The sequence below is a fragment of the Diabrotica virgifera genome, chromosome 1 (assembly GCF_917563875.1).
Source record: "Diabrotica virgifera virgifera chromosome 1, PGI_DIABVI_V3a".
NCBI lineage: Eukaryota > Metazoa > Arthropoda > Insecta > Coleoptera > Chrysomelidae > Diabrotica > Diabrotica virgifera.
The window spans coordinates 254073817-254101438 of NC_065443.1; the positions used below are offsets into that span (position 1 = coordinate 254073817).

Below are 27622 nucleotides of genomic sequence, written 5' to 3' on the forward strand. Positions count from 1 at the left end.
TTTTTTTTGTGACACGGTGACAGGAAAATATAGCGTGTTTTATATGGTCGTTCATGGGTATTCTTTCATTTTTCCGACTGTAGTTATGTTATTTAGGTATGTGATATCCACGTTGCACCTCTCATTTTAAAAATTAATTACTCAGTGATTTGACAACCGATTTTGAAAAACTTTATATTGCTGGATAGGTGTATTTCCTTTCTTTCAATTTACAGAAAAATATACTGGGTGTTACATTAAAAAAAAGTCAACAACGTATTTTTTCAAAAATCCGCCATTTTTCTTTTCGTATTTGAAAGCGATATAAAAAATTCAATCCATTCAGCCAAAACTTTTACTAAAATAAAACATTTCATCGAAAACCGCATATTTCTATCTTGAGCCGTTTAGAAGTTATAGGCAGTTAAAATGGGGGAAAATATAAGTGGACACCCAGTATTGTTAATAATTGTATTACGTATCCTGTGCTTGATATTATTATTAGATATTGACTATCCCAATGGGTAATATTTTAAAGCAAATTACTTTTCTTGCTTAGTTGTTTCTCTCTTCTATTCTGTCGTCTATCATTAAGATCAGAAGCTCTCTGATTAGATGGTCTTTAACATGATTTCTAACACTATCTAAAACAGATACGATAACATTATTTAATCTTACAGTTTTGTTAACGTTTGCTCCAGGATTCCCTGTGTTTAATGGTGGATAACAATTCATAAGTATATTTTTCATTTAATAGGCTACATCAGCGAGTCATCAATATTAATTCGAGAGATAGTAGCCGCACCGTTTTTCGAAAGTTCTGCGGACCTTTGGCAAAAGTGCCTCAGAAGTACGTGACGCTATCAGAAATGAAGTATAATTTTCTGATAATAATATACTCATAGGCGCGCTAAATGTTGCTAAAACATATTTCTCAAATTGGGCTCTGCACCGCCATCCTTTACTATATTACGAATATGTGTACCAAATAACTCGACAAAACATTCAAAATTAAAGCTGCAATCTTGGAACGCGTTTTCCGTTTTAATGACGTGCTGATGTAGCCTCTTAAGTAAATATAATGCACATTTAAGAATAGTCCTGTTCAGTATCCTTGATACTCCAGGGTAATAAGCTAGAAATAGACCATGTTCGGGACGGGACACTCAAAGATCCAGGTAGCTGACAACTTTTTTAGTTATTGTATCCGCTCCGAGCTTCGCTGGTATCTCCACCTACCTACAGGATTACTAGTATAACTTTTACCGGAAATTTTCTGGTAAGAAAAAAGTGTTGCCTATACTCTGTGACTTTCGCTGGTATGGCTGCTATCACCATCTAACGGTTGACTAGTGTTCCTATTTCGGCCGGAATTTTAAAGAGGACAGTAGAAAAGCAAATAATAGTTGTTTCAAACTTATTATTTAATTCTTATCGTGTAATATTTACAACGTAAAGAAGTAATTGGATTGTAATCGATAATTAATAGCAGTAAGTACAGAATTTATTATTCATAGATTTTGCTTATCGTTTTGACGTTTATGTTGACAACTAATATTAGAAAAAATTTATTCTATAAAAAAGTATAATAACTTAATATAATTACAGTATAATACTTCTTAAATATTATCTTATGAATGACAGTTAACGGCATCCTACGTTTGCTGTGATTGGTCGTTATCTTCACGCATTCAAATTTTGTTTCAGGATTGGATTGTAAAATTAAAACCGTCAAAATTCGAGAGTGTGCTAACTGATCCTTTAGCTCCTTTTCTACCGTTTTAAAATTAAAATTGTGTTTACTTACTTTTTTCTAATTGCATCAATCCATTTTTGTCGTTAAATCACCTTATGCTTAGCGACAGGAAAGTTGTAGAATATACAGTTACTATTGTAACCAGTATTTCGACACTCTTTAATACAACAACTTTCGTGAGACATTTAAAAGCTATAATATGCAACTCTTAATGCAGAACGTCAAAAAGGAAATTTCCAGTAAAGGTTTACAAACTTGTCACTACTCGCGCTCGCGAATTTTTCATTATCCCCTCTACCTACGAGCTCACAGCGTATACCTACCTGTTTACCAGGATGTTTTTTTACCAGGATGAAAACCTACCTGTTTCCTGCCTAGAGTTCGCGTCCGTTTTTTTAATTATTAACAATTTAGTTCAAAAATCGCGATTTTTTCGATTTTTTGCACCCCATTTAAAAGCTAAATAGTTGACATAAAATTACAAAATTTAATTTTCTAGAACATTAAAAAACCTTCAAAATGCCGATTTTTAAAATTTAAAAAGTTAATTTGTTGCTACGAAAACTGAAAAATAAGTGAAAATCGTTATTTGTTAATAACTTTTACTAAAACTACCTTAGAACTTTAGTGTTTCACCCAAAGTTGGGTATTGGGGTACCCAATACTTACCAAACCCTCAAAATTTGAGACCGATCCATTAATTAGTTTAAGAGTTATTCTAATTGTTTATCCCAGAGACCTTTATTTTGAAATAACATAAGACAGAAAATAATGAATATAGGGCAATTCTGTGTATGCCAAATGAACGTAGAAAACTAATACTATCAAAATGTACTAAAAAACGATAAAAAAATTATCTAATATAGTCAAAAATCCTAATGCCAAATTTGTGAAATTTTGTAGTTTAAAAACATTTAGAATAACTTTAAAAATATTTTCCGTAGAAAAAGTCATTTTATATATTAGAAAAGCTGGTATTTTACACGAATTTTTAAAAATGTAGTTCAATTGGTGACTGGTCGTGGTAATTGAAGGGGGAGCTGGGAGCCGACAAATGCACGAGTTCAAGAACTAAAAAAAGCAACTTAAAACTACTATCATTTTCTATATCTGGGGATCTACTGAATATATTTTGATGGTTCTTTTTTTAATTTGCATGTAATTTTTCTGTACATTACAAATATGTAATTTGTCTAGACATTTATTAATTAATAAACATTCTAATTTGTTTAAACAATTTTTGAAAAAATAATTTTTCCCAAAAATCCATGATTTTAATCATACTATCCCTATTAATCATAGGAAAAGTTAAGGTACACTTTAATAAATAAATTATCTTCAATAAATAATTATCTAATAAAAATCATTTATTTATTAAAGTGTACTTTAACTTTTTCTGTGATCATTAATGATACTTTGATTAAAAAGATAGATTTTTGTAAAAAAAATATTTTTTCAAGAATTGTTTAAACAAATTAGACTGTTTACTAATTAATAAATTTATAAACAAATTGCATATTTGTAATGTACGTAAAAATTACATACCAATTAAAAAAAGAAAGATCAAAATCCATTGAGTTGATCCGGAGATACAGCAAATTATATTCGTTTGAAATTGCTTTTTCGGTATTTTAACTCGTTGGATTTGTAGGTTCCCCCTAGTAATCGTTGCACTACATTTTTGAAAAATCGTAGAGGGTGCTGTGAAGGTATAATAATTGTGCAAATTTAAAAAAAAATACAAATCCCATTCTTTTAAATGGTATTAATGAGATTCCTTAAGTATTATAAACAAATTAGCTGTGAATTAAAAAAAACATATGGCTAACTTTGTCCCAAATGAGCCAAGGCTAAATTTTTTTATTTGAAAATTCGTGTTAAAATACTATATTTTCGAATATATAAAAATATTGTTTCTACGGACAACATTTTTAAAGTTATTCTAAATGTTTATAAACTACAAAATTTTAAAAATTTGGCATCAGAATTTTTGAAAAAACCTATTTTGTATAAATAAAATAAAAACCTTATTTTTTTTTCTTAATACATTCTGATACGATACTATCACTCTTCTACTCTACTTTCATTTGGCATACTACTATATCTTCATTATTTTTTGTCTTATCTTATTGCAAAATAAAGGTCTCTGGGATAAACAAATAGAATAACTCTTAAACTAATTAATGAATCGGTCTCAAATTTTGAGGGTTTTTAAGTACCCCAATACCCAACTTTGGGTGAAACACTAAAGTTCTAAGGTAGTTTTAGTAAAAGTTATTAACAAATAACGATTTTCCCTTATTTTGCAGTTTGCGTAGCAACAAATTAACTTTTTAACTTTCAAAAATCGTCACTTTGAAGGTTTTTCAATGTTCTAAAAAACTGAATTTTTTAATTTTATGTCAACTATTTAGTTTTTGAATGGAGTGCACAAAATCGAAAAAATCGCGATTTTTGCATTAAATTGTTAATAATTAAAAAACGGACGCGAAATCCAGGCAGGAAACAGGTCGGTTTTCTTCCTATAGGTCTACAATAACTAAAAAAAGTAGTCAGCTACCTGGATCTTTGAGTGTCCCGAGAAAATCCTTATTACCCTTGACTAAACGTGCACTATCATTTGAGTTTTATTAAAATCTCCCTATATAAAATAAATCAAAACCAATCAACCTGGACAGCTATCGATTAAAGAAATCTCTAAATTCCATTAAAAGAGAGGCTTAACGAGATTAGCTGGTTTTAGTTCAACCCTTATTCGATTAAGGAATTATTATAAAAACCAGATTTGGCTTTAACACCTTCGTCAGTTCGATACAAATCTCATGTGGGGGCTCAGGCATAGACATGGGGTTGCTCAACTGGACCATTTCTCCAGCAGCCAGGTATGTTAATTATTTTGAAATTTACAATAATTTTTTTAACATTTTCTTGCAGTTCCTCCTTCTAAGACCCCGTACACATGATAGCGCTTAACACCGCGTTTTTATGATAAACGCGCGTTTGCATGTGTATGACACCATTTGTTTCTTGGTAACTTGAAACGTGGCATTATGCAAACGAGGTGTTTAACATCCTCATACGTACGGGGTCTAATTCTATGTAAACTTATTATTTTGTTTCCCATTTTCTTTAATATACGATCTAGGTTAATTTTTTTTTTAATATAATCTCTATATTCTTTAGTCTTTAGTCTACACCTTTCTTGGCGTCCCGTTTTTTGCTACAAATATAAGTTTTACTAGTTATTTTGTATCCTTTTACCATATTTCCACATTATCTAAGTTTCCTAGTTTTATACTCCTTTGGGAGTATAGGACGTGATCCTCTTGAGTCTTCTTCCAAGTTTCATGTCAAGAGAAACAGCTCAAAATATTTTTAAACATTTGAATATACAAATATTACATTTTAGATGTACCTATTATTAGTTATTATTTGTAATTATGTATAATTACATGATTTTTTTATTGATGAATTTGCCCATTCTGATTTTTTTGCGATTTCCAATGTTTCTTTGTTTCCACCAGTTTTCTCCATTCTTCTCTGCCTTCTATTTTTTCGATCAACATTTTTCTTATGATCTTTCTACCTTTTTTTCTCTTTCTTTTACAGTTTTTGACGTTTACGTTTTCGTAAATGTTCTGTTGATTAGTATTCTGTTCCCCACTCTTTATGAGTAGAAAAGGAAACCGCACACATCTTATGGAAAATATAATGTCACTCAAATGAAATAAAATTTACATGAATCGATGCGTCCTGAAATTTCAATAATTTGATACCATTGCGCCAACTCTGTATTTTGATTAACAAGAGCGTAAATTGATAAAAATAAATCTAAAATCAAATAGGAATGTACGTGTGTCAAAGAGAGAAAAAGATCTTGTTATTCGCTTACTCCATAAATCTTTCTCGAGAGATTAAGGCAGAGGCTTACTCTTATCGTTTCCTATTATTATTGATAATAAAGTAGGTTAGCCGCTAGACTAATATTATTTATGAATGCCAGTTTTATGGACTTCAAAATGCGATTTCGATAAACTTTAATTACAATTAACGCCCTAATTAAGCAAAATTCAGAGTTGGCGCAATGGTATCAAATTATTGAAATTTCAGGACGCATCTATTCATGTAAATTTTATTTCATTTGAGTGACATTATATTTTCCATAAGATGTGTGCGGTGTCCTTTGAGATCACAAATAATTAATCAACACCTTTTTACCTGATTTTCTTGGTTGTTTTTTCTAGTACGCAGTACCTACCTAGTCACTCTTCACCTAAATCTTGCACCAATATAGACACGCAGATAATTATGCAGTATTCTATTACGAAAACATGTGCATAAGTCATTAATCCATAATCGATATGAATAAAGTTGGCTTAGTTCGACTTCAGTCTAACTTCTAGTGCAATTTAACACGTTGAATATAAGTAGGGGTACTCCTTTGTACTGCTTTGTCAAAAATCTTTCCAATTTACTAATATCTACCAATTTAAAAAAGTATGGTAAGTATACTTTATTTGAAAATACATTGTAGCACAGTTTTGTTACATAAAACTATATCGGTCTTTATATAGTACTGCCCAAAGCAGAAACATAAATATCGGTAACTAGTTGTCTCAGTTTTTACAAAAACTTATAAAAATAATATGATCACCCCGACAAAATTCGAAAACAATACAACATAACACATACATTTATAGGTCTGGATCCCGCGTATGAAAAAAAAGTTGATTAATAGCAAGCTGAAAATTTGTTAATAGCTTAAGGGTGTCTAGTCGGATAAACTTTGATATATGGGAATACTGGAACAGGGGCAATTTTAATTGTGGAACAGGTTAAAAATTTGGAACGGTCACACCACGAAAACGGCACATTAATTTTGTCCGACAGAACAGACTTAAACTCTCCGAACAGAGATTAAACTCTCATGCAAAAATCAGACTGCTATTTATCACCTGTCATAATTCCTGTCATTTGACATATTGTACATGTTCCACTCATTAAAACGCCCATTTGGTGATAAATAGCAATCTGATTTTTGCATGCGAGTTTAATCTCTGTTCGGAGAGTTTAAGTTTGTTCTGTCGGACAAAATAAATGTGACGTTTTAGTCGTGTGACCGTTCCAAATGTTTAACCTGTTCCACAATTAAAACTGCCCCTGTTCTAGTGTTCCCATATATCAGAGTTTATCCGACTAGACACCCTTAAGCTATTAACAAATTTTCAGCTTGCTATTAATCAACTTTTTTTTCATACGCGGGATCCAGACCTATTATTACACGACTAAAATAATTTATCTATTATCTTCTCTCTCTCTCTCTATCTCTCTCTTTCTCTCTTACTCTCTCTCTCTCTCTCTCTCTCCCTCTCTTTCTCTCTCTCTCTCTCTCTATCTCTCTCTATCTCTCTCTATCTCTCTCCCTCTATCTCTCTCTTAAAAAATGTATTCTTTTCTTAAATAATTTATTCTTTATTTAAAACTTTAAGAACTATGTATGCCCGGTACTATAAAACTATTTGACATATCCTTATGATACTTGGCAGAAAGTGTAGGTACTGTATATCCTACTAAATTACAAGAGGAAAAATGAAAGAATACCCATGAACGAACATATAAAACACGCTGTATTTTCCTGTCACCTTGTCATACAAAAAATAGGCCAGCACAAGTACATGTAATAATTATTAATACATTTACTTGCGCTGGGAAATTTTCTTTGTGATACGGTGACAGGAAAATACAGCGTGTTTTATATGTTCGTTCATGGGTATTCTTTCATTTTTCCGACTGAAATAATCGTTTCTGGCTAGTACCAGAGGCGTACGACAGGGGAAAGTCAATGGTTGACCCTTCCCAAATTCTACGTCGCTGATGAAACTGCTATTTTAGCATAATTTTTAGATTCTCCAATACTTTCTATGCAAATAATATACTCTTCATTTGTAAAGATAAAGCCATTAGTTTTTGAGATATTTGAAGTTAAAAATGAAAAGACACACTTATTTTGATTAATGTATTATGCTCCTTCGTTTTTAGCTTCAAATATCTCGAAAACTGATGGCTTTATCGTTACGAATGAAGAGTATGTTATTTACGTAGAAAGTATTGAAGAATCAGAAAATTGCACTATAATAGCAATTCCGTCAGTGGCGTAGAATTTGGGAAGGGACAACCATTCACGTTTGAACGTGTTTCACCAGAAACGTTTGTTTAACATAATATAGTAGGGTGGACAGTATCAGAACCACTTACCAAATTTCGTGTTGTTGTTCCATGCCTGTCAGGAAATATTCAAAAATAAATAAAATAAAAGTTTAACTTTGACACCCTGTATTTCGGTTACTATCAACTTTTCTACTAAGGTAAGCTAGCTTAAATCGATCTATTTTAACCACAGGAATCTAAGATTAAGCTATGGCCCATTCTTTACCAAACACCCTGCAAAAAGTAACTTTTACATATTTTGTCCAGTCTTGTAAAAAAGTACAATAAAAATTGATAAACCGTTTAATTTATATAAACATATATTTAAATCAACTATGTATTTACAATAGGGTGATGGACCCCCTTGACGGACGAATCCAACATCTGGGCTGGAATATACCAAATGAAGAGCTCATCCACATTCCAGAACATTGGCTAGCATTTCCTGATGTTGACAAAAGCCTTCATTTCATGCTCGGCATCATTTACTTCTTTTTCTTCATAGCTGCGATGACTGGAAATGGAATGGTGCTGTGGATATTTTCCTCGTAAGTACTAGTTATCGCACTTTAAAAATCATACGAATAAGCTGAATTTTGCCGAGAATATTATAGTCTAGGCGCCAAATAGAGGTCACCGTGTCCTTTTCAATTCTGATGGACAAACTCAACGGTTTCTTATGGATTTTTGGCTGCTGATTACGAATTTCGAGGGTGGAATTCGATCCGAGTGGTCAAAAAATTGTTATAAACAATTTAATTGTTTATAAATTGTTTATAAGGCTCTGGTTCATAAACTAAAAGAGATAAAAAAGAATGTTTCAAATAAAATTTGTTCGCTAATAAAAAACAAAGAAAAAACGTTTACTAAACTTAAATCCATTGATTAGAACTCAAGATATTGTAAAATTAGTGCACAATGCAAATTGCAAATTGCAAAATAAGTATTTTTCGAAGCTTTATCGATCGTAACTCGGTTTTTACGCATGCAAATGAGCCTTAGAAGGTCTCATCTTAAAGTTTAATGAATATGCTTCCAAAAAAAGTGTGTTAAATTACTTTGTCTTCATTTGTTTTAAAGTTATATCCGTTTAAAATTAAAATTTTCTTAAAAAAATTGTAAATAAATTTGTTTATAAGGGTTTCAAGCAAATTTGAGCTATAAACATTTGTACTTTAATTAAAAATAATGATAGAAGAACTCAAAAGGAACATTTTGAGCTTAAGAAAATGTTCGTATGTTTATTTTTGGCCAAAATATCGATATTTTAATAGCGCGCTCTGAGGCGCGAGATTGACTCACCGCGTAAAGGTTCACGAACAAAGGGCTTGTTTATATGTGGGCGGTTTGCCAACGTCGACTGCGCGGTTTACCTGTTTTACTTGATCTCACCCTAATGCCGCCTTTGAAGTTTCACCCTAATACCAAGAAAAACAGAGGGAAACAGGTAAACCGCGCAGTCGACGTTGGCAAACCGCCCACATATGGACAAGCCCTAATTTCTCGATGCAGATTATAATTTCTATGTATATTATATACGTTATCTTCATTTTTCATTTTTGAAGATCCTAATAAAATTATATCATATAATTTTTATAATTAAATCATCATACTGTACCTCGTACCACCTTTCATTCTATTTATTTTGTCTTCAATTTTTTGTACTAAATGAGAAAAAAAACCATTAAAATCTAATATTTCAGAAATATAACTAAAAAGTAAGTTGATATTATTTATTAGTACTATTTTTCCAAACATTATCTTTCATGCATCTGCATCGAGATATACAGAGAATCTCAGCTTTTTTACATTTGCATAAGTTCTTAGAGCAATTTTTACAGTTACATGGTGGTACTAAGTATGTTCTTGTGGACAGTAAAACTAAAACTTTCTGGGGCTTCAGAGTCTAATTATCTAGATCAGAGGTTCTCAATCTGTGGTACATGTACCACTGGTGGTACATATCATTATTGGCGGTGGTACACAAAACACAGAAAAAATTAAAATAGTAGTACTTACTAAGTATTGATAATACAATTTAAAAATATAGGTGGTACCAAAAATAATAAAAATAACTGTAGGTGGTACATCACTCAAAAAGGTTGAGAACCACTGATCTAGATGATATCCATATAAAGTGGATCTAGTTCTTTTGCAACATCATCAAGGCACGTCAATTGTGTGTATGCCGCCACAACATAAATGCTCGTCTTATATGCAATGATGATGCTGTAAAAGAACTCGATTCATTTTTATATGGATATCACATATTGGCTCATTTGCATGCGTAGAAGCCGAGTTACGATCGATAAAGCATCGAAAAATACTTACATACTTGACTGTGACCCGCTTTTGCGCCTCATAGCGCATCATTAAAATATCGATATCTTGACCAAAAATAAACTTACGAACATTTTAAAAAGCTCAAAATGTTCCTTTTAAGTTTTCTATCATTATTTAAGTTAATCACTTTTTTCACGTTAATCACGTTTCACTTTTAAGTTAATTAAAGTATAAATGTTTACAGCTTAAATTTACTTGAAACCCTTATAAACAAATTGATGTACACTTTTTTTAAGAAAATTATAACTTCAAACGGCTATAACTTTAAAACAAATGAAGATAAAATAATTTAACAAACTTTGTTTGGAAGCCTATTAATGAAGCTTTAAAATGAGATCCTCTAGGGCTCATTTGCATGCGTAGAAGCTAAGTTACGATCGATAAAGCTTCAAAAAATACTTATTTTGCAATTTGCAATTTGCATTGTGCACTAATTTTACAATAACTTGAGTTCTAACTGTTGGATTTAAGTTTAGTGAACGTATTTTTCTTCATTTTTTATTAGCGAACAAATTTTTTTTGAAACATTCTTTTTTATCTCTTTTAGTTTATGAGCCAGAGCCTTATAAACAATTTATAAACAATTAAATTGTTTATAACAATTTTTTGACCACTCAGATCGAAATCCCCCTCGAAATTCGTAATCAGCAGCCAAAAATCCATAAGAAACCGTTGAGTTTGTCCATCAGAATTGAAAAGGACACTGTGACCCCTCTGGCGCCTAGACTATTAATTTTGGGCCCGTTTCAAACAAGAAATGTAGCTGAGATAATTTTGAACAAAAATGTTATTATAGACGGGGCTGTACCGTCTCCCCCGTTAGCGAAATTATTCCGATTCGATTTTTTTTACACAACCTTACTCAAAAAGAGGTCTTTATAACAAATCCACAGGGTGCCAGTCGGTGCCGTGGTCGAAAAATTGTTTAAACAATTTTTTTAAACAAATTCACAAAATACATTTTTTCATTTCGAAATTTTTTTTTAGATAATTTGGTTAATTCTGAGCAATAAAGGTCTCTTGTCATTTTTCTCTAAAATTAACTATTGCGAGTTATACGCGATTTAGGATTTAAAAAAAATGCGAAAATGGCCATTTTCAAGGCTTAATAAGTCGAATAAAAATTATTATTATGAACGTCAGAAAGTGATCAAATAAAAGATTAAAATCCCTCCTTCAAGATCCTGAAGAAATTTTTGTCATTATTTTATTACAAAGCTGTTATTTTTAATTATTATTAACAATTAGCGCTATAGTCCAAGCTGTATCGTCGCCCTCGTTAGGTAAATTATTCCGATTCGTATTTTTTGCACAAACTTGCTCAAAAAAGGTCCTTATAACAAATCCACAGGGTGCCAGGAGGTGCCGCGGTCGGAAAATTGTTTAAATAATATTTTTAAACAAATAAAAAAAATCAATTTCTTCACTTTGTACATTTTTTTTTAGATTATATGGGTCATTCTGAGCAACAAAGGTCTCTGGTGATTTGTCTCTAAAATTATTCTTATGAAAGTCAGAAAGTGACCAAATCAAAGTTTAAATTCCCTCCTTCAAGATCCTAAAGAAATTTTTGTCATTATTTTATTACAAAGATGTTATTTTTAATTATTAACAATTAGCGCTATATATATAATATCTAATAATTTTTAATCTAGTTATTAGGTAAGCCTTGAAAATGGCCATTTTTCATATTTTAAATCGCGTATAAATCGACAATCAATTTTAGAGAAAAATCACAAGAGACTTTTTCTGCTCATAATGACCCAAATTATCTAAAAAAAAACTTTTGTTCGAAGTGAAAAAAATGTTTGTGAATTTGTTTTAAAAAAATTGTTTAAACAATTTTTACCTTGATTTGGTTAATAATAATTTCTGACTTTCATAATAATAATTTTTAATTGAGTTATCGCATTTTTCAAATATTAAATCGCGTTTAACTCGACAACAATAAATTTTAGAGAAAAATCACAATATACCATTTTTGCTCTGAATGACCCACATAATCTAAAAAAAATTGTAGGAAGTGAAGAAATTCACTCTTGACAAACTCTGTTTGAGTAAGTTTGTGCAAAAAAATCGAATCGGAATAATTTCGCTAACGGGGGCGACGGACGGTTCAAGCACCGTCTATTAGCACTTTCTGTGTATGTAGACTGAACCACTGTCGGAAACAATGCTTGAAGCGACCGACGATTTTAAATGTAAGTCACGAGCGCTAAATAAATTTCTTAAATGAAATTTGTATCAACTCGACGGTAAAAATTCGATATCTTTTGATCAGAGTGTCCTATCGACAAAAATCTAAATGGGTTTTAAAGAGAGAACAACTTTCGTATTAGACGAAGCAATAAAGCACTAAAATCGGCCTTACCCCCGAAAAAAAGGACAAGACGGATCTTAATAATTCTTTTTGCATTCGATTCGTGAATGCGCCAGGAAACTTTGTGACTCAGAGCCATTATATATTATTGAAAAACTGCATCCAAAAAAATGCATTCTTGAAGTGCGTCTCAAACAGACAATAAAAAAATTCAGAACTCGTCAATTATCGGCGGAAATGAGTTCAATTTTGTTACTTGGGGGTTTTTGGGGTCGCTGAAAACGAATATGACGTCAAAAGTGATCTCCTGAGTACCTGTTGCCAAGGGTACCTACTGTTTACCTCGTCATTAAAATTCATTAAAAAAATAGTCAAAAATCATTACTCGGGGGTTTTTGGGGCCGCTAACGATGAATATGACATCGGAAGTGATTTTCGGAGTACTTGGTGCCTAGGGTACCTACCTATTGTTTAGCTCTCTTGTGGAATGTTCGGCAAAAAATATATTAAAAAATTTGTCAAAAATTGTTACTCGGGGATTATTGCGATCTCCGGAATACCTTGGTGCCCAGAGTACCTACCTATTATGTAGTTATCGGCAAATTCATTAAAAAATTAACCAAAAATCATTACTCGGGGGGGTTTTGGGTCGCTGACGACGAATATGACATCGGAAGTGATCTACGGAGTACCTGGTACCCAGGGTACCTACTGTTTACCTCGCTTTCTGGAGTTTTTGGCAAATTCGTTAAAAAATTAGTCAAACACCATTAGTTACGTGATAAACAGTAGGTACCCTGGGTACCAGATACACCGGAGATCACTTCCTATGTCATATTCGTCGTCAGAGACCCCAAAAACCCCTAAGTAATGAGTTTTAACTAATTTTTTAATGAATTTGCCAAAAACTCCAGAAAACGAGATAAACAGTAGGTACCTACCCTGGGTATCAAGTACTCCGTAGAGCACTTCCGATGTCATATTCGTCGTCAGCGAGCCAAAAAACCCCGAGTAATGATTTTTGGCTAATTATTAATGAATTTGCCGAAAACTCCACAAGACTAGGTACACAGTAGGTACCCTGGGCACCAGGTACTCCGGAGATCACTTTTGACGTCATATTCGTTTTCAGCGACTGAATTCTGAATTTTTTTTATTGTCTGTTTGAGATGCACTTTACAAAGTTTCCTAGTGCAATTCACGAATCGAATTCAAAAACAATTATTATTAAGATCCGTCTTGTCCTTTTTTTTTCGGAGGATCAGTGCTTTATTGCTTCGACTATACAGAGTCGGTATTTTCTTATCGATGGTATGGGCCTTTAATAAGAGCAACAAAGAGACATGCATTTATTATACATTTAAAACGGGTTAGAAGATATTGGGCGGCCGAAGTAGGAAGGGTCACCAAAAAATTTCGCGTTGTAGGCATGGCTTTGTCAGACAGCGTTGCCGAATTTGGAAATTATCAAAAGAAAATATTAAAGTAGAAAAAATAATATAGTTAACTTTTTGTAAACAGATATACCTAATAAACAAATTGAGTTATAATTCAACGTTTATTTTTTTACTTATATTTTTCTTTTAAATAATTTGTTTAGTAGATGTACTTATTTGTTCACAAAAAATAATATAGGTACAGTAATGAGTGCGCTATTAAGAACCGGCAAAATAACTCAAAAGATGGAAAGCATAATACGTTGTGAAATAAAAAGAGATGAAACTAATAGAGATGTAAAATTATCGATAGGAACCTATAAATTTACATAACATTACATAGTTTCGCACCTTTAGACATATCTGAGGAGTATAACAAATCTAACCGTGACAGGAGAATTTTATAAAATTCTAAATGTTTTCTGTCACAGACGTCTAAAGGAGGGAAACTATGTACCTGATGTAATGTAAACTTATAGGTTCCTATCGATAATTTTACACATCTACTAGTTTCATCTCTTTTTATTTCACAACGTATTAAGTTTTCCATCTTTTGCGTTATTTTGCCGGTTATTAGCGCGCTCATCACTGTATTATTATTTTTTTCTTCTTTGATGGATAATTACGCATGTCTGTCTCTCTCAGAGACTTTGTAAACACAACTTTTCCGTCATTAGATAAGACAGGACAAATGAGCTGTCGAATGAAAGTTCATTACCCAACGATCTTATTAAGGTGAGAAATTTAACCTTGCACTTCCAGTTTTAGAGTTGAAACTTGAAGTACTATTTTAAAGTCGCCCAATAAATATTATAAACGACTTATTATTGGATGCGCTTTAGCAAGACGAAAAACATTATATTTTACCGGCTTTGTGCAAGTCTGTCCGTCCGTCTGTCTATCGAATATAACTCCTACGTTATTAAAACACTCAACTCCGGTAGCAAGATAATCATGCCTATTCTGTAACTCATTTCGATGATAGAAGTCAGTAAAATCGAATAGAAGTGACCAAGTCGAATAGAAATAGTCCAAATCCGTATTCCATAACTACTTCGGAATCTCTACAATCGTAATGTGAATAGAAATCACTTCGACAGCATTTACCCTGTCGAGATGAGATTTCGATTATCGGAATTGTGGTTGACGCAAGCGCATTTTGTTTTGTTTTGACGTTTATATTTTATATATATAAAAATAATTAATTACATACTACTTATTTATAATTATTTATAGTATTTGTACCTTTTTTAGCTGCTTAATTTTTAGTCTGTGGTGTTATTTGTTTAGAGAACTATATATATTTCATTTAGACATGTTGTACGAGTATGAATAATTGGACCTAACCTTATTTATTTGCTACTTGGCGTCTGAATGTTTCCCATTCACATTGTTGCCATATTTTGTTCGCATATTTCTTGTACAATTGCAATCAATGGTATAATGCACAAGAATAGCATACGATAGACTTCTTATGCGTTAATTGATAAATAAATATTATACCAGTATATTTGTATATTTATCAGTCAACGCTCATAGTCTGAACAAATTATAGAAAAGATGCCATTTTTGGGAAAAGCTGTTTAGCAGTTATTTCAACTGGAATCGAATCTTAAAGATTGCATATTATTAGTAATATCAATTTTAAATAATTTATTAATAATAATGAATTAATAACATCAATTTAAATTTATCTTTGATTTAAAAGCATTTATACTTCTTATCTTCACTTATCTTTTTTATTTATCAGTTTATCTTCTTTTTTATATCAATTTTAATTAACTTTAATTTAAAACCATTTATCCTCTTTTGAGCTTTTTGCATCCAGTATTTACACGAATATTTTATTTACTTCTCAAAACTTTGAGGATAGTATGAAGAAAGTATGAAAACATTGAGGAAATGGCAACGGTGTCATATTTCAAGTAACAAAATAGGTCACAGAACACAATTTCGCTGGTTACTGCGCGGTTGCCACCTCCTCAGAACCGCGTGAAATAGAAGTCAGAGATTTCGATTACGATATGAGTTACAGAATACCGATCCAAACACAAAAATGACGCGATAGATATCAAACATTCCGATTTTGGGTAATTACGATTCGACTTGGTCATTTCTATTCGATTTGTTAAAAGTTACAGAATAGGGCTGAATATAGCAGAAGACCTGAAAGCTACGGGCGTGGAGAACTGGACAGAGATTGTCTAAGACAGAGAAGAGTAAAGGCATGCTGTCGAGTGGGCTAAAACCCACGAAGGGTTGTAACGCCACGTAGTACGTAGTAAGCATGAGGTGTCGAATTAAGGATGGTATTAAAGCTGAGAAATTGGACTTCACACTTCCGGTTGCAGAGTTGAAACTGGAAGTAGTGTTTTAAAGCCGCCGAAATAGTACAAGCGACATATTATTCGATGCGCTTTAGCAATACGAAGACAAGGTATCAAATTAGATCTTATAACCCAAAGATGGTATCAGTTGCAACCGGAAGTACTGTTTTAAAATCACCGAAATAGTACAATACATTTGTTTTCGTCTTGCTAAAGCGTGTTAAATAATACATTGCTTGTATTAATTCGGCGTCATTAAAACCGTACTCCCGATTGTAACTCTATAAACGGAAGTCCGAGGTCAAATTTCTTACTTCTAATGCCATCTTTGGGTTATAAGTTCTCATTCGACACATCATTTGTCATTCTATTTTTTGTCGGACGGACTGACTTGACTAATACCGGAAGCACCTTGCTACGGCGCGTCGAATAATATCTCGCTTGTACTATTTCGGCGACTTTAAAATAGTACTTGTGCGATCAAGTTTCTCACTTTAATAACATCCTTGGGTTAAGAGCTTTCACTCTTACACCTCATTTGTCCTTCTGTCTGATCTTATGACGGAAAAGTTGTGTTTACAAAGTCTCTGGGACAGAAAAACTTGTATAATTAAAGTAGAAAACATATTATATTAATTTTTGTTAACAAATAGTGTAGGTACTAACCAAATTATTTAAAACAAAAAACTAATAAAAAAATAAACGTTGAAATATAATTCAACGTTTTCACATTTTTTAAAATTGGCGAAAACAATATTTTTTACTTAAGTTTTTTTCTTTTAAATAATTTGTTTATTATATCTGTTTACAAAAAGTTAAAATATATTATTTTTTCTATTTTAATATTTTCTTTTGATAATTTCCAACTTTGGCAACACTGTCTGAAAAAGCCATTACCTACGACCCGAAATTTTTTGGTGACCCTTCCCAGTTCCGCCACGTTCGACCGTCCCACATCTTCTAACCCGTTTTAAATGTTTAATAAATACATGTCTCTTTGTTGCTCTTATTAAAGGCGCATACCATCGATAAGAAAATACCGACTCTGTATGTACATTTTGCATTTTGCCGAAAATGAAGTCAGTTTTTATAAAGGTGCCACATAAGTAAGCGTTGCGCAATTTTTGTCAATTTTTTACGATTTTCATGAGATCATTAAAATTTATCATTAATTTCTCTAGTAATCTATAGAGCCTAATCTTCAATATCTATAACATGAAATTTCGATTTTGAGTTTTGGCTGCAAATATGAGGCATTTAAAATATGCCTAGAAAACGCTGAATTTTAACTTTCGCATAACAATTTAAAACGTATAAAACGTATAAAACTGCTTCTTTTCGACAGGGCTTTTCATTCACAATAATTTGTTTCGAGCTTCTTTCATATTTCATATAATCCGTGTATCTTAATAATATACACAGATTATACAACATCTGACAGAAGCTCGAAACAAACGACAATCGATGAAAAGCCCTATTGCACAAGTACGTTTTTCGAAATGACATAACTTCAGCTACAAATTCGACCCAATTTCTTCTTCGTGGAAGTTTTTTCCGTTATGTGAGATCATTTGAAATGCCAAATAAAGTCAGCGTTTTTACGCATATTTCATAGACAATCGAAATTTTATATTAGAGGTTTTTAATATTAGGTTCTTTCAATGGATATTCCATAGTAACCTGTTCATGGAAGTAATAAATTTTATTGATCTCATAAGACTCATAAGACAAAAATCGGCAACTTATTTAACAGCTTGCAAGATGCAACTTCTTCTTTTTCTTCTTCTTATACTTGTTGTAGATCTATCGATCTGTTAATTCCGACATTGAAGTATTTCTTGAGAGGTAGACTGCCAGCTATATCTCCATCTTTTTGGTGGTCTCCCCGATGGATGCTTGCCAGCTGGTTTTCCTTCTAGCGCAATTCTTGGTAGTCTGTGCTCCTCCATTCTTTTTATATGACTGAACCATTCTCTTCGTCTTTGCCTACCCCATCTTACTATAACTTACAGGCCACATTGTTCCCTGATGATGTTCTTTCGTATTCTATCCGTTCTTGTCTTCCCTGCTATTGCTTAGTGTCTTCATTTCGGTTGTTCGAAGCATGCTTTTGGTTTTATGCAACTTATAATAAGCAACTTGCAGTGTGCAAAAGATACACTCTTCACCTTTAAATGGCTTTTTGATTTTTGTCGATAGGACACTCTAATCAAAAGATATTGAATTTTTACCGTTGAGTTGATAGAAATTTTATTTAAAAAATTGTTTTCGACGCATGTGACTGACATTCAAAATCGCCGGTCGCTTCAATCGTTGTTTCTGAGAGAACGATTTATTTTACGCAAAAAGTGCGAATAAAAATTTTTGTTCAAAATATTCTCAGGTACATTCCTTGTACCTGATTTTATTGTACCTGTTTAATTGTACCAATTTTTTGCCATCCTGGTAAACCTATGTTTTTCGTCTCCCCCCCCCCCCCACTTTGATTTGGCTTTTAGGGGAAATAAGTACATGGGTAGGAGTGGCAAAATATTTTGTATCTTTTTGGAGTCCCAAAATTGATATTCTCAGCAAAATTTAGCTCGTTCGTACGATTCTTAGAGTTTTTTGAGGTTCCAGTGGCCTTTTCGTCTCTGACGATGAGTATGACCTTTTTGTTTGACAATCTCTAAATTTGTTTTATTTTAGGGCAAAATCTCTTCGAACAGCGTCTAATATGTTCGTGGTAAATCTAGCCTTCTGTGATTTCTTCATGATGCTGAAAGCTCCAATCTTCCTATACAATACCTTCCATCACGGATATGCTTTGGGTCATACGGGTTGCCAGATTTTCGCAGCTATGGGATCGCTGTCGGGAATAGGTGCTGGAATGACAAACGCTTGTATAGCCTACGACAGATACACAACAATCACCAGGCCGTTTGACGGAAAAATTTCTAAAGTGAAGGCTTTTTTAATGATCATCATGGTATGGATCTACACTGTACCTTGGACGATTTTTCCTTTATTAGAAATTTGGGGACGATTTTCTCCAGGTAAGAGTAAAGGGCGTAGCCGGGTAAGATGATGAAAAATGCCCCCAACTCGATTCGAATTGCATATAGGTCAACGTTTAGCACATATAGAGAAACTCACTTTCTGAAATTTTTAGTCCCCTAGGTGGTCACGTGACCCACCTAGAGCCTAATTAGGCTTTTTATGTTTTTATTTTTTATCTCAGCCGCATCGAGAACTAGCGAAAAATTTTAAATAAAAAAGTTGTAAGTTTCAAAAAGTTCTGTCCGAAATTTTTTTTTTATTTTTTGGCCGTAAATTCAAATTTTAGGACGATTTTAAAATTTTAAATAAATATAGAAAATAACTAAGACATTCGTCTCACGAAAAAAATTTATAACATGTATTTTTGCATAATGTTTCACCCTGAATTTTTTCAGATTTTTAAAATTGGTGAAACGTACTTTTAAAAATAAAAAACAGCATTTTTTCACTTTTTGATATAATTTTATACAGGGTGTTTAAAAAAAGTCACACAGTCATTAGTACAGGTAAAAAACTAAAAAATAATTGGGGTTTGCTTAATAAAAAAATTTTGTAATGTCATCCATTTTCAAGATACAGGGCGTTGAAGAAAACAAAATTTTACACATTTTTTACGATTTTGCCGAAACTACTGGCATTGTAATAAAATTTGGCAGGTTTTAAAAGGTAGTTATTGTTCATTTTTTCACATACGAATTATATATTATAATTATAATTGTATTATAATAAGAATTTTATATTCATCATTGGCGCGCATACGGGTAATGTCTGAATTTTTAAAGAAAAAAGATAGTACGCCACTGACATATTTCAAATTAACAATCAGTTTTGAATTTCTCGTTCAATTTTTGACAAAAAATCTATCTTCCCATTTTTTCATACGACGCGCCATTTTTATGCAAGAAATAAAATATTTTAATCCTTAAAAAGTATTCGAATTTCTATGTAAGTTTCTATTGGGACCGTGCAAGTTCGGCAAAGCGACACCTGGTTTCTACGCTCTGCAACTTTATTCGCACTTTTAATTATGTTGGTCAATTATATTAGTCTTGGTTACTGGATAATTTTCAAGGACATAGTCCAAAAAATAATAAGAAGAAAAATAAGATTCAGGTTATGTTATTAAAACGTAAACAATTGTATGAAGTAAATAAAATTAGTTATTAAAATGCAGTACTGCAAGCAAAATACAATTAATTAAATTTACCTTTATATAATAATTGCATATCATATCAATATTATGGAGCAATATATAATTTTTCTTCTTCAATGACAGTAGTTATGAAATGTACGTCAATTTGACAATTTCAACTAACAATGAATTATTTAAGAAAGTTGCAAGATTTCTCCACTGTTCGCGCACGATCGTTTCTTGTATCCCTTCCAAGTACTTGCACACCGCGAATACATCTACATTACACTCATAATATTATGTACATCCATAGAAAAACTTAATTCCAATACTTTGTAAGACAATCTAAATTAAGACTGTACATGTCAATTATTCGCCCAGTTGTTACATATAGGAGTGAAACATGGACTCTACATCAGCGAGAAATAAATAAATTGCTGATATTTGAAAGGAAAGTCCTCAGAATGATATTTGGTCCTCAAAGAGATGAGTTGACAGGAGAGTGGAGAAGGCGCCGCAATGCTGAATTGGTGACTCTATATGGTACTGAAAACATCGTCAGACATATAAAAGCTAATCGGATAAGATGGGCAGGTCATGTAGTAAGATCAGAGGAAGACAGAGTGCTAAAGACAGTGTTCTTCGAGAGACCAGACGGTAGAAGATCAGTGAGCCGTCCCAGAAAAAGATGGAAGGATGATGTTGAAACCGATCTATCTAGGATTGGGGTACAACAATGGTAAATCGAAGCGCAAGATCGCAGACGATGGAGGGCCATAGTGGATGCGGCGAAGACTCACCCCGAGTTGTAAAGCCAGTCAAGAAGAAGAAGAAGAATACTTTGTAAGGATTAAAATATTTTATTTCTTGCATAAAAATGGCGCGTCGTATGAAAAAATGAGAAGATAGATTTTTTGTCATAAATTGAACGAGGAATTCAAAAATGATTGTTAATTTGAAATATGTCAGTGGGGTACTATTTTTTTTCTTTAAAAATTCAGACCAAAACCCGTATGCGCGCCAATGATGAATATAAAATTCTTAATTGTATGTGAAAAAATAAACAATAACTACCTCTTAAAACCTGCCAAATTGTATTACAATGTTGCCAGTAGTTTCGGCAAAATCGTAAAAAATGTGTAAAATTTTGTTTTCTTCAACGGCCTGTATCTTGAAAATGGATGACATTACAAAAATTTTTTATTAAGCGAACCCCAATTATTTTTTAGTTTTTTACCTGTACTAGTGACTGTGTGACCTTTTTTAAACACCCTGTATAAAATTGTATCAAAAAGCGAAAAAATACGGTTTTTTATTTTTATTAAAAGTACGTCTTACCAATTTTAAAAATCTGAAAAATTCAGGGTGAAACATTATGCAAAAATACACGTTATAAATTTTTTTCGTGAGAACGAATGTCTTAGTTATTTTTTATATTTAATTAAAATTTTAAAATCATCCTAAAATTTGAATTTCCGGCCAAAAAATAAAAAAAAATTTGGACAGAACTTTTTGAAACTTACAACTTTTTTATTTAAAGTTTTTCGCTAGCTCTCGATGCGGCTGAGATAAAAAATAAAAACATAAAAAGCCTAATTAGGCTTAGGTGGGTCACGTGACCACCTAGGGGGCTAAAAATTTCAGAAAGTGAGTTTCTCTATATGTGCTAAACGTTGACCTATATGCAATTCGAATCGAGTTGGGGCATTTTTCATCATCTTACCCGGCTACGCCCTTTGTCTATATGCAGAGTTTACAGGAATTTTTATTTATGTAATTTACCTAATTTATCTAATTGGGAAATACATTTTGTATTTTAGATAACGACCTCTAAAGTGGAAGTCGAAACGTCAATAAAATCATGTTTCAAGTTAAATTGTGGCTTATTTTCCAATTAGAATAGTAAATTACATACAGTAGGAAAAATGAAAAAATACCCATGAACGAACATATAAAACACGCTGTATTTTCCTGTCACCGTGTCAGACAAAAAATTGGCCAGCGCAAGTACATGCAACAATTATTGTTACATGCACTTGCACTGGACAATTTTCTTTGTGACACGGTGACAGGAAAATACAGCGTGTTTTATTATGTTCGTTCATGGGTATTCTTTCATTTTTCCGACTGTAAATGCCACCAAGAGATAGCCTCAGCACAATATTTTTATTTATTTTTAGAGGGCTTTTTAACTACTTGTAGCTTTGACTACTTGACTAGGACGTTCAATAATAAAGTATTTGTTGGTACCATCTTTACGTTCTCATATGTCCTCCCAATGTCACTGATCATCTATTTCTACAGCCACATCGTTAGCAAAGTATTCAGCCACGAAAAAGCGTTAAGAGAACAGGTAAACTTAATCTTCTAATGCTGTACTAAATACTTAATAATTCATATTTTTAGGCAAAGAAAATGAATGTAGAGTCCCTTCGAGCTAACCAGCAACAACAGAATGAATCTGCGGAGATGAGGATAGCTAAGGCTGCACTGACTGTATGTTTCTTGTTCGTTGCTTCCTGGACACCTTACGCTGTTCTGGCTCTGATCGGGGCGTTCGGGGATCAGTCGTTGTTAACTCCTGGAGTGTCCATGATACCTGCATGTACTTGCAAGCTGGTAGCTTGTATAGATCCTTATATTTATGCCATCAGTCATCCAAGATATAGGTACGTATAAAAAAATAATGTATAAAAAGGACAATATCTGCCATAAAGTCATCTTTCGACAAAGTAAATGATGGGTAATCAACTCGGAGTTTATAAATCATATTCGATATGTTGACAACACAGAATTATTTGCAGGAATACCAAAGGGCTTACAGCGGTTACTGGTTGACATGGTTACTACCTACAATAGCTACAGGTAGCATCAAAATCAATATAAATAAAAGCATCCTCCTCCTCTATATTTTCTCCTTTGTAAGAAAAGCATATTATATGGTATTTAAAATAAGACTGCAGTACAAACCACTCATCTCAATATAAATTATACTCCTATCGAAAAGTAACAAACTATTCGTTCATTTATGTTCAGAGTTGCAGAATAAACGTTCGGCGAAATCCATATCTCGTTATTGTACACTTCTTAACCATCAAATATACAGTTCATTTAAATCGGAGTAGTTTCTTATAAAAAATAGTTGAAAGACTGATAAGTTTGTACACACTTGAATGAATAGAGGAAATAAAAAATGTAGTATATCAAAGTGTGTAAATAATTTATTTCTTTAGCTGAGCGCTTTCGACATAAACGTCATCATCGGAGCTAATGCTAAAATAAAAAAAGAGGTCTTGTAAGAAAAAGAAGTACAAAACTCTTTTTTTACTTACGTCAATTGTTAAAAAAGTACCGCTACAAAATTGAGGTGTTAACATTTGCATCTTGTGAAAATAAATTTTGGTTTCTCATAACATTATAAGTTTCTTATAACATCTCTGGTCCTTCGAGCTGGATCGATTATAACTTTTTTGGTCCTTCGTCCGGACGTATATCAAGTTTTACTGTTCATTTAAGGCGACAATTGAAAATAATCCATTCAAGCTAAATCCACATTCGACAATTTGGCGTAGCGGTTTGCTCTGATTGACTATTTCAAGAATACAGGTCTCAACTAGACCGATCTTCAACTATCCAGTTGTCCCATTGTACGCCCATCATTAATTTCGGTTCGAGATTTGGAAGTAAAAAATTACTTATTTAAAATGGTTTGGCACCGATTTAAAATTAGTATTTCATGTTATTTTAAGAAAAGTTCTAACGTATTGTAGGAACTACAGTATACGAAAGAGAATACCAAAATAATAGAGGAAATTAACCAAATATGGAATAGTGTCCTAATATGGAATTACTTGATTTCTCCGAAACTATAAGTTGGAAACGCATTACAAGACCATCTTCTATTTCAGTCACTCTCTTTATTATCGCATTCACACCTCTGTGTCAGATGCGCGAACGATACATATCTGGCAGGCGCATTTTGTTTTATCGTCTCACAGAAAATTTCATAGGTATATATTTAACGAGTGCCTATTATTGGTTATTATGCATGAATACAGACTTGTTATGCAATTGAGTATATCGATAATACCTTTATTTTAATATTTTATGACACTCTGTAATTAAAACATTACTACTTAAAAAAATGTTAATAATAGTTTGAACTAATGTACAAATCCAATTATGGACAGTCGTTGGTGCCTAATTATGGAATATACCATAATTAGGTCTTTGAGGAAGAAAAGCTGCCGTAGTCTTCACCCTGTATGATTTAGCAAATCAAAATTTGAAGAGACAAGAAAAAGAAAATAAATTATCCAAGGCAAAGGCAAAGAATAAAAATAAAACTGCAAGGCGAAACAAACGGACAAAGTAAAATAAGACTGATTCTGAAGAAGAAGACTCTGAGGAACAACACGTTATCCAGTTTAATGTAGACAGTGAGCCCGATCCGTTGTTGGGTCAAGAATCTCATGGCTCTGCCGATGCTGAATATAATATGTTTTGCCAAATACTTTTTCCACGGATAACAGTGGAAAAACTGGATTAAGTGCATAATGCGTGGGCTCATTGTGATTGTGCTGGTCCAGAGTTTGATACATGGATATGTGATGTCTGCAAGTGAATTAAGCTACTTATTTCATTTTTCACAATTTTCTTATTTAAATTTATTTGATCTCAGATGTTTATGTCTATTTTTGTTATTGATATGTTGGTTTATGCTTATAGGTCTGGATCCCGCGTATGAAAAAAAAGTTGATTAATAGCAAGCTGAAAATTTGTTAATAGCTTAAGGGTGTCTAGTCGGACAAACCTTGATATATGGGAACACTGTAACAGGGGAAGTGGGGAAGTTTTAATTGTGGAACAGGTTAAAAATTTGGAACGGTCAGACCACGAAAACGGCACATGTATTTTGTCCGACAGAACAGACTAAGGGCCGGTTGTTCGAACGCTAATCAACATTGATCACTATCAAATATTTAATTACTGTCACAACTGTCAATGTCAACTTTGGTTGGGTTGCTGAAAAGATAGTTAATTATAATTATGAAATTAGTTAGTCAATTAACATAACAATTATTAACATAATTGATTAACTAATTTCATAATTGTCATCAATAATTATGTTTTCGGCAACCCAACCAAAGTTGACATTGACAGTTGTGACAGTAATTAAGTATTTGATAGTGATCAATGTGGATTAGCGTTCGAACAACCGGCCCTAAACTCTCCAAACAGAGATTAAACTCTCATGCAAAAATCAGACTGCTATTTTTCACCAAATGGGCGTTTTAATGAGTGGAACATGTAGAATATGTCAAATGACAGGAATTATGACAGGTGATAAATATCAGCCTGATTTTTGCATGAGAGTTTAATCTCTGTTCGGAGAGTTTAAGTCTGTTCTGTCGGACAAAATAAATGTGCCGTTTTCGTGGTCTGACCGTTCCAAATTTTTAACCTGTTCCACAATTAAAACTGCCCCTGTTCCAGTGTTCCCATATATCAAAGTTTATCCGACTAGACACCCTTAAGCTATTAACAAATTTTCAGCTTGCTATTAATCAACTTTTTTTTCATACGCGGGATCCAGACCTATTATATTCGTCAAATAAATAAACTTAATTTCAAATTAAAATTGTAGCTTATCCCCATCGAAAATAGTAAAAATCTAGAATTCGTATTTATTATAATTTTTTTCAGACAAGAGCTCATGAAGCGCCTTCCTTGGCTAGGTGTAAATGAACCATCTGATACGCAGTCTACTGCCACTGAAGCAACAGCACAGCAATCTGCAACAGCGTAGTGTCTGAAGATGGATTAATTATTCGAGATTTATCTGATTTTAGAGTATAAGTGTTGTTTTTGATGTTCGTATTATACGAAAATTCCAAAATGATTATTAAAATGGCAGGAAATTATAAAGTTATCGAAAACCTTCCATCTCTCTTTTTTTTTCAAAAGTAATAATATCAAGTGGAAAACACGTGTTTGGAAAAAGGATATTCAAATAGAGAAGAACAATAATGTGATAGGATTCTTAATTACAAGAATATTAAGAATAAGTACTGCATAATTATTATTATTGTAAAAATGTAGTAAACTTGTATTATTATTATTGTAAAAATTAATGTAAAAATGTACGTAACCTAAAATACACATTTTTGCAATAGCAATAATTATCTAGTACAAAAAAGAATGTTGCGAATTTTTTGCAACTCATTTTATGCTAGAAAATCAGATATATAATTCTCAAATAACATACTAGATTTGTATCGAATTGTAATCGATTTTGTTTGGAAATAATCAGAAAAATGATGACACGGGCTATTCAAAAAGGTATTTGCATTTGATAACACTTTATCATCTGTGGTATAACCACACATATTCAAAAAAAAAAACCTAACAAATTTATTTGTAAAAAAACATCGAGCTGATTTTATAATACCTCTGCGGTTTCTATCAGAAAATAAATTAGAAGTAAATGTAAGGCACTTGAAAATTTTGAACTACCTGTTATAAAATTGTTATCAAAAAAACTGTACATAACTAATCAAATATAATACAAGCAATTGAATATAACTGTAGTTTGATTATTCCTACCCCTCCAGTGTAAATTCTTTGGTCGATGAATATGATAAATCCAAACTCACTGGCCAGTATTTTGATGGAGCAAAATGCCCTTACATTACATTGTAATGTAAGGGCATCTTAATGGACTCCAGGTGAAAATAAAAGAAGTTGTGCAGCAGTGCAGCCAGCAGTTTTTGTTTACTACCTATCAAATAGCTTTGGTGAATTTGTTGCTTCCAAAAAGCACTGTATTTCTGCGTTGTATTCTGCACTGTATTTGTAGTATTGTAAGTGCCGATTTTTTGGCAAGAGTTAGTGAGTAGCCCTTTTTCTTTCACAATTCGGCTAACCGACCTCAGGTTTCTGACGTAATTGTTGGGAAGAAAATTCCTACTTTCACCGTAACACGATGGACATATAATTCCAAAATGCTTAGAATGGTACACAACCAATGGTCTCTGACAAAAGTATTCCAGCAAATTATAGAAGATGCTTCATCAGATCAAG

At 32.5% G+C, this 27622-nt stretch overlaps 1 protein-coding gene across 1 annotated transcript; it reads left to right on the forward strand.

The window, feature by feature from the left end:
• The first annotated feature begins 4523 nt into the window (after positions 1–4523).
• LOC114334229 (opsin, ultraviolet-sensitive-like) lies at positions 4524–27124 on the forward strand. Its single transcript, XM_028284264.2, has 6 exons — positions 4524–4617; positions 8293–8490; positions 19057–19403; positions 22720–22892; positions 22946–23208; positions 26246–27124. The coding sequence occupies exons 1-6, from the start codon at positions 4580–4582 to the stop codon at positions 26346–26348; spliced, it is 1122 nt and encodes a 373-aa protein (XP_028140065.2). The 5' UTR covers positions 4524–4579; the 3' UTR covers positions 26349–27124.
• Positions 27125–27622: the final 498 nt, after the last annotated feature.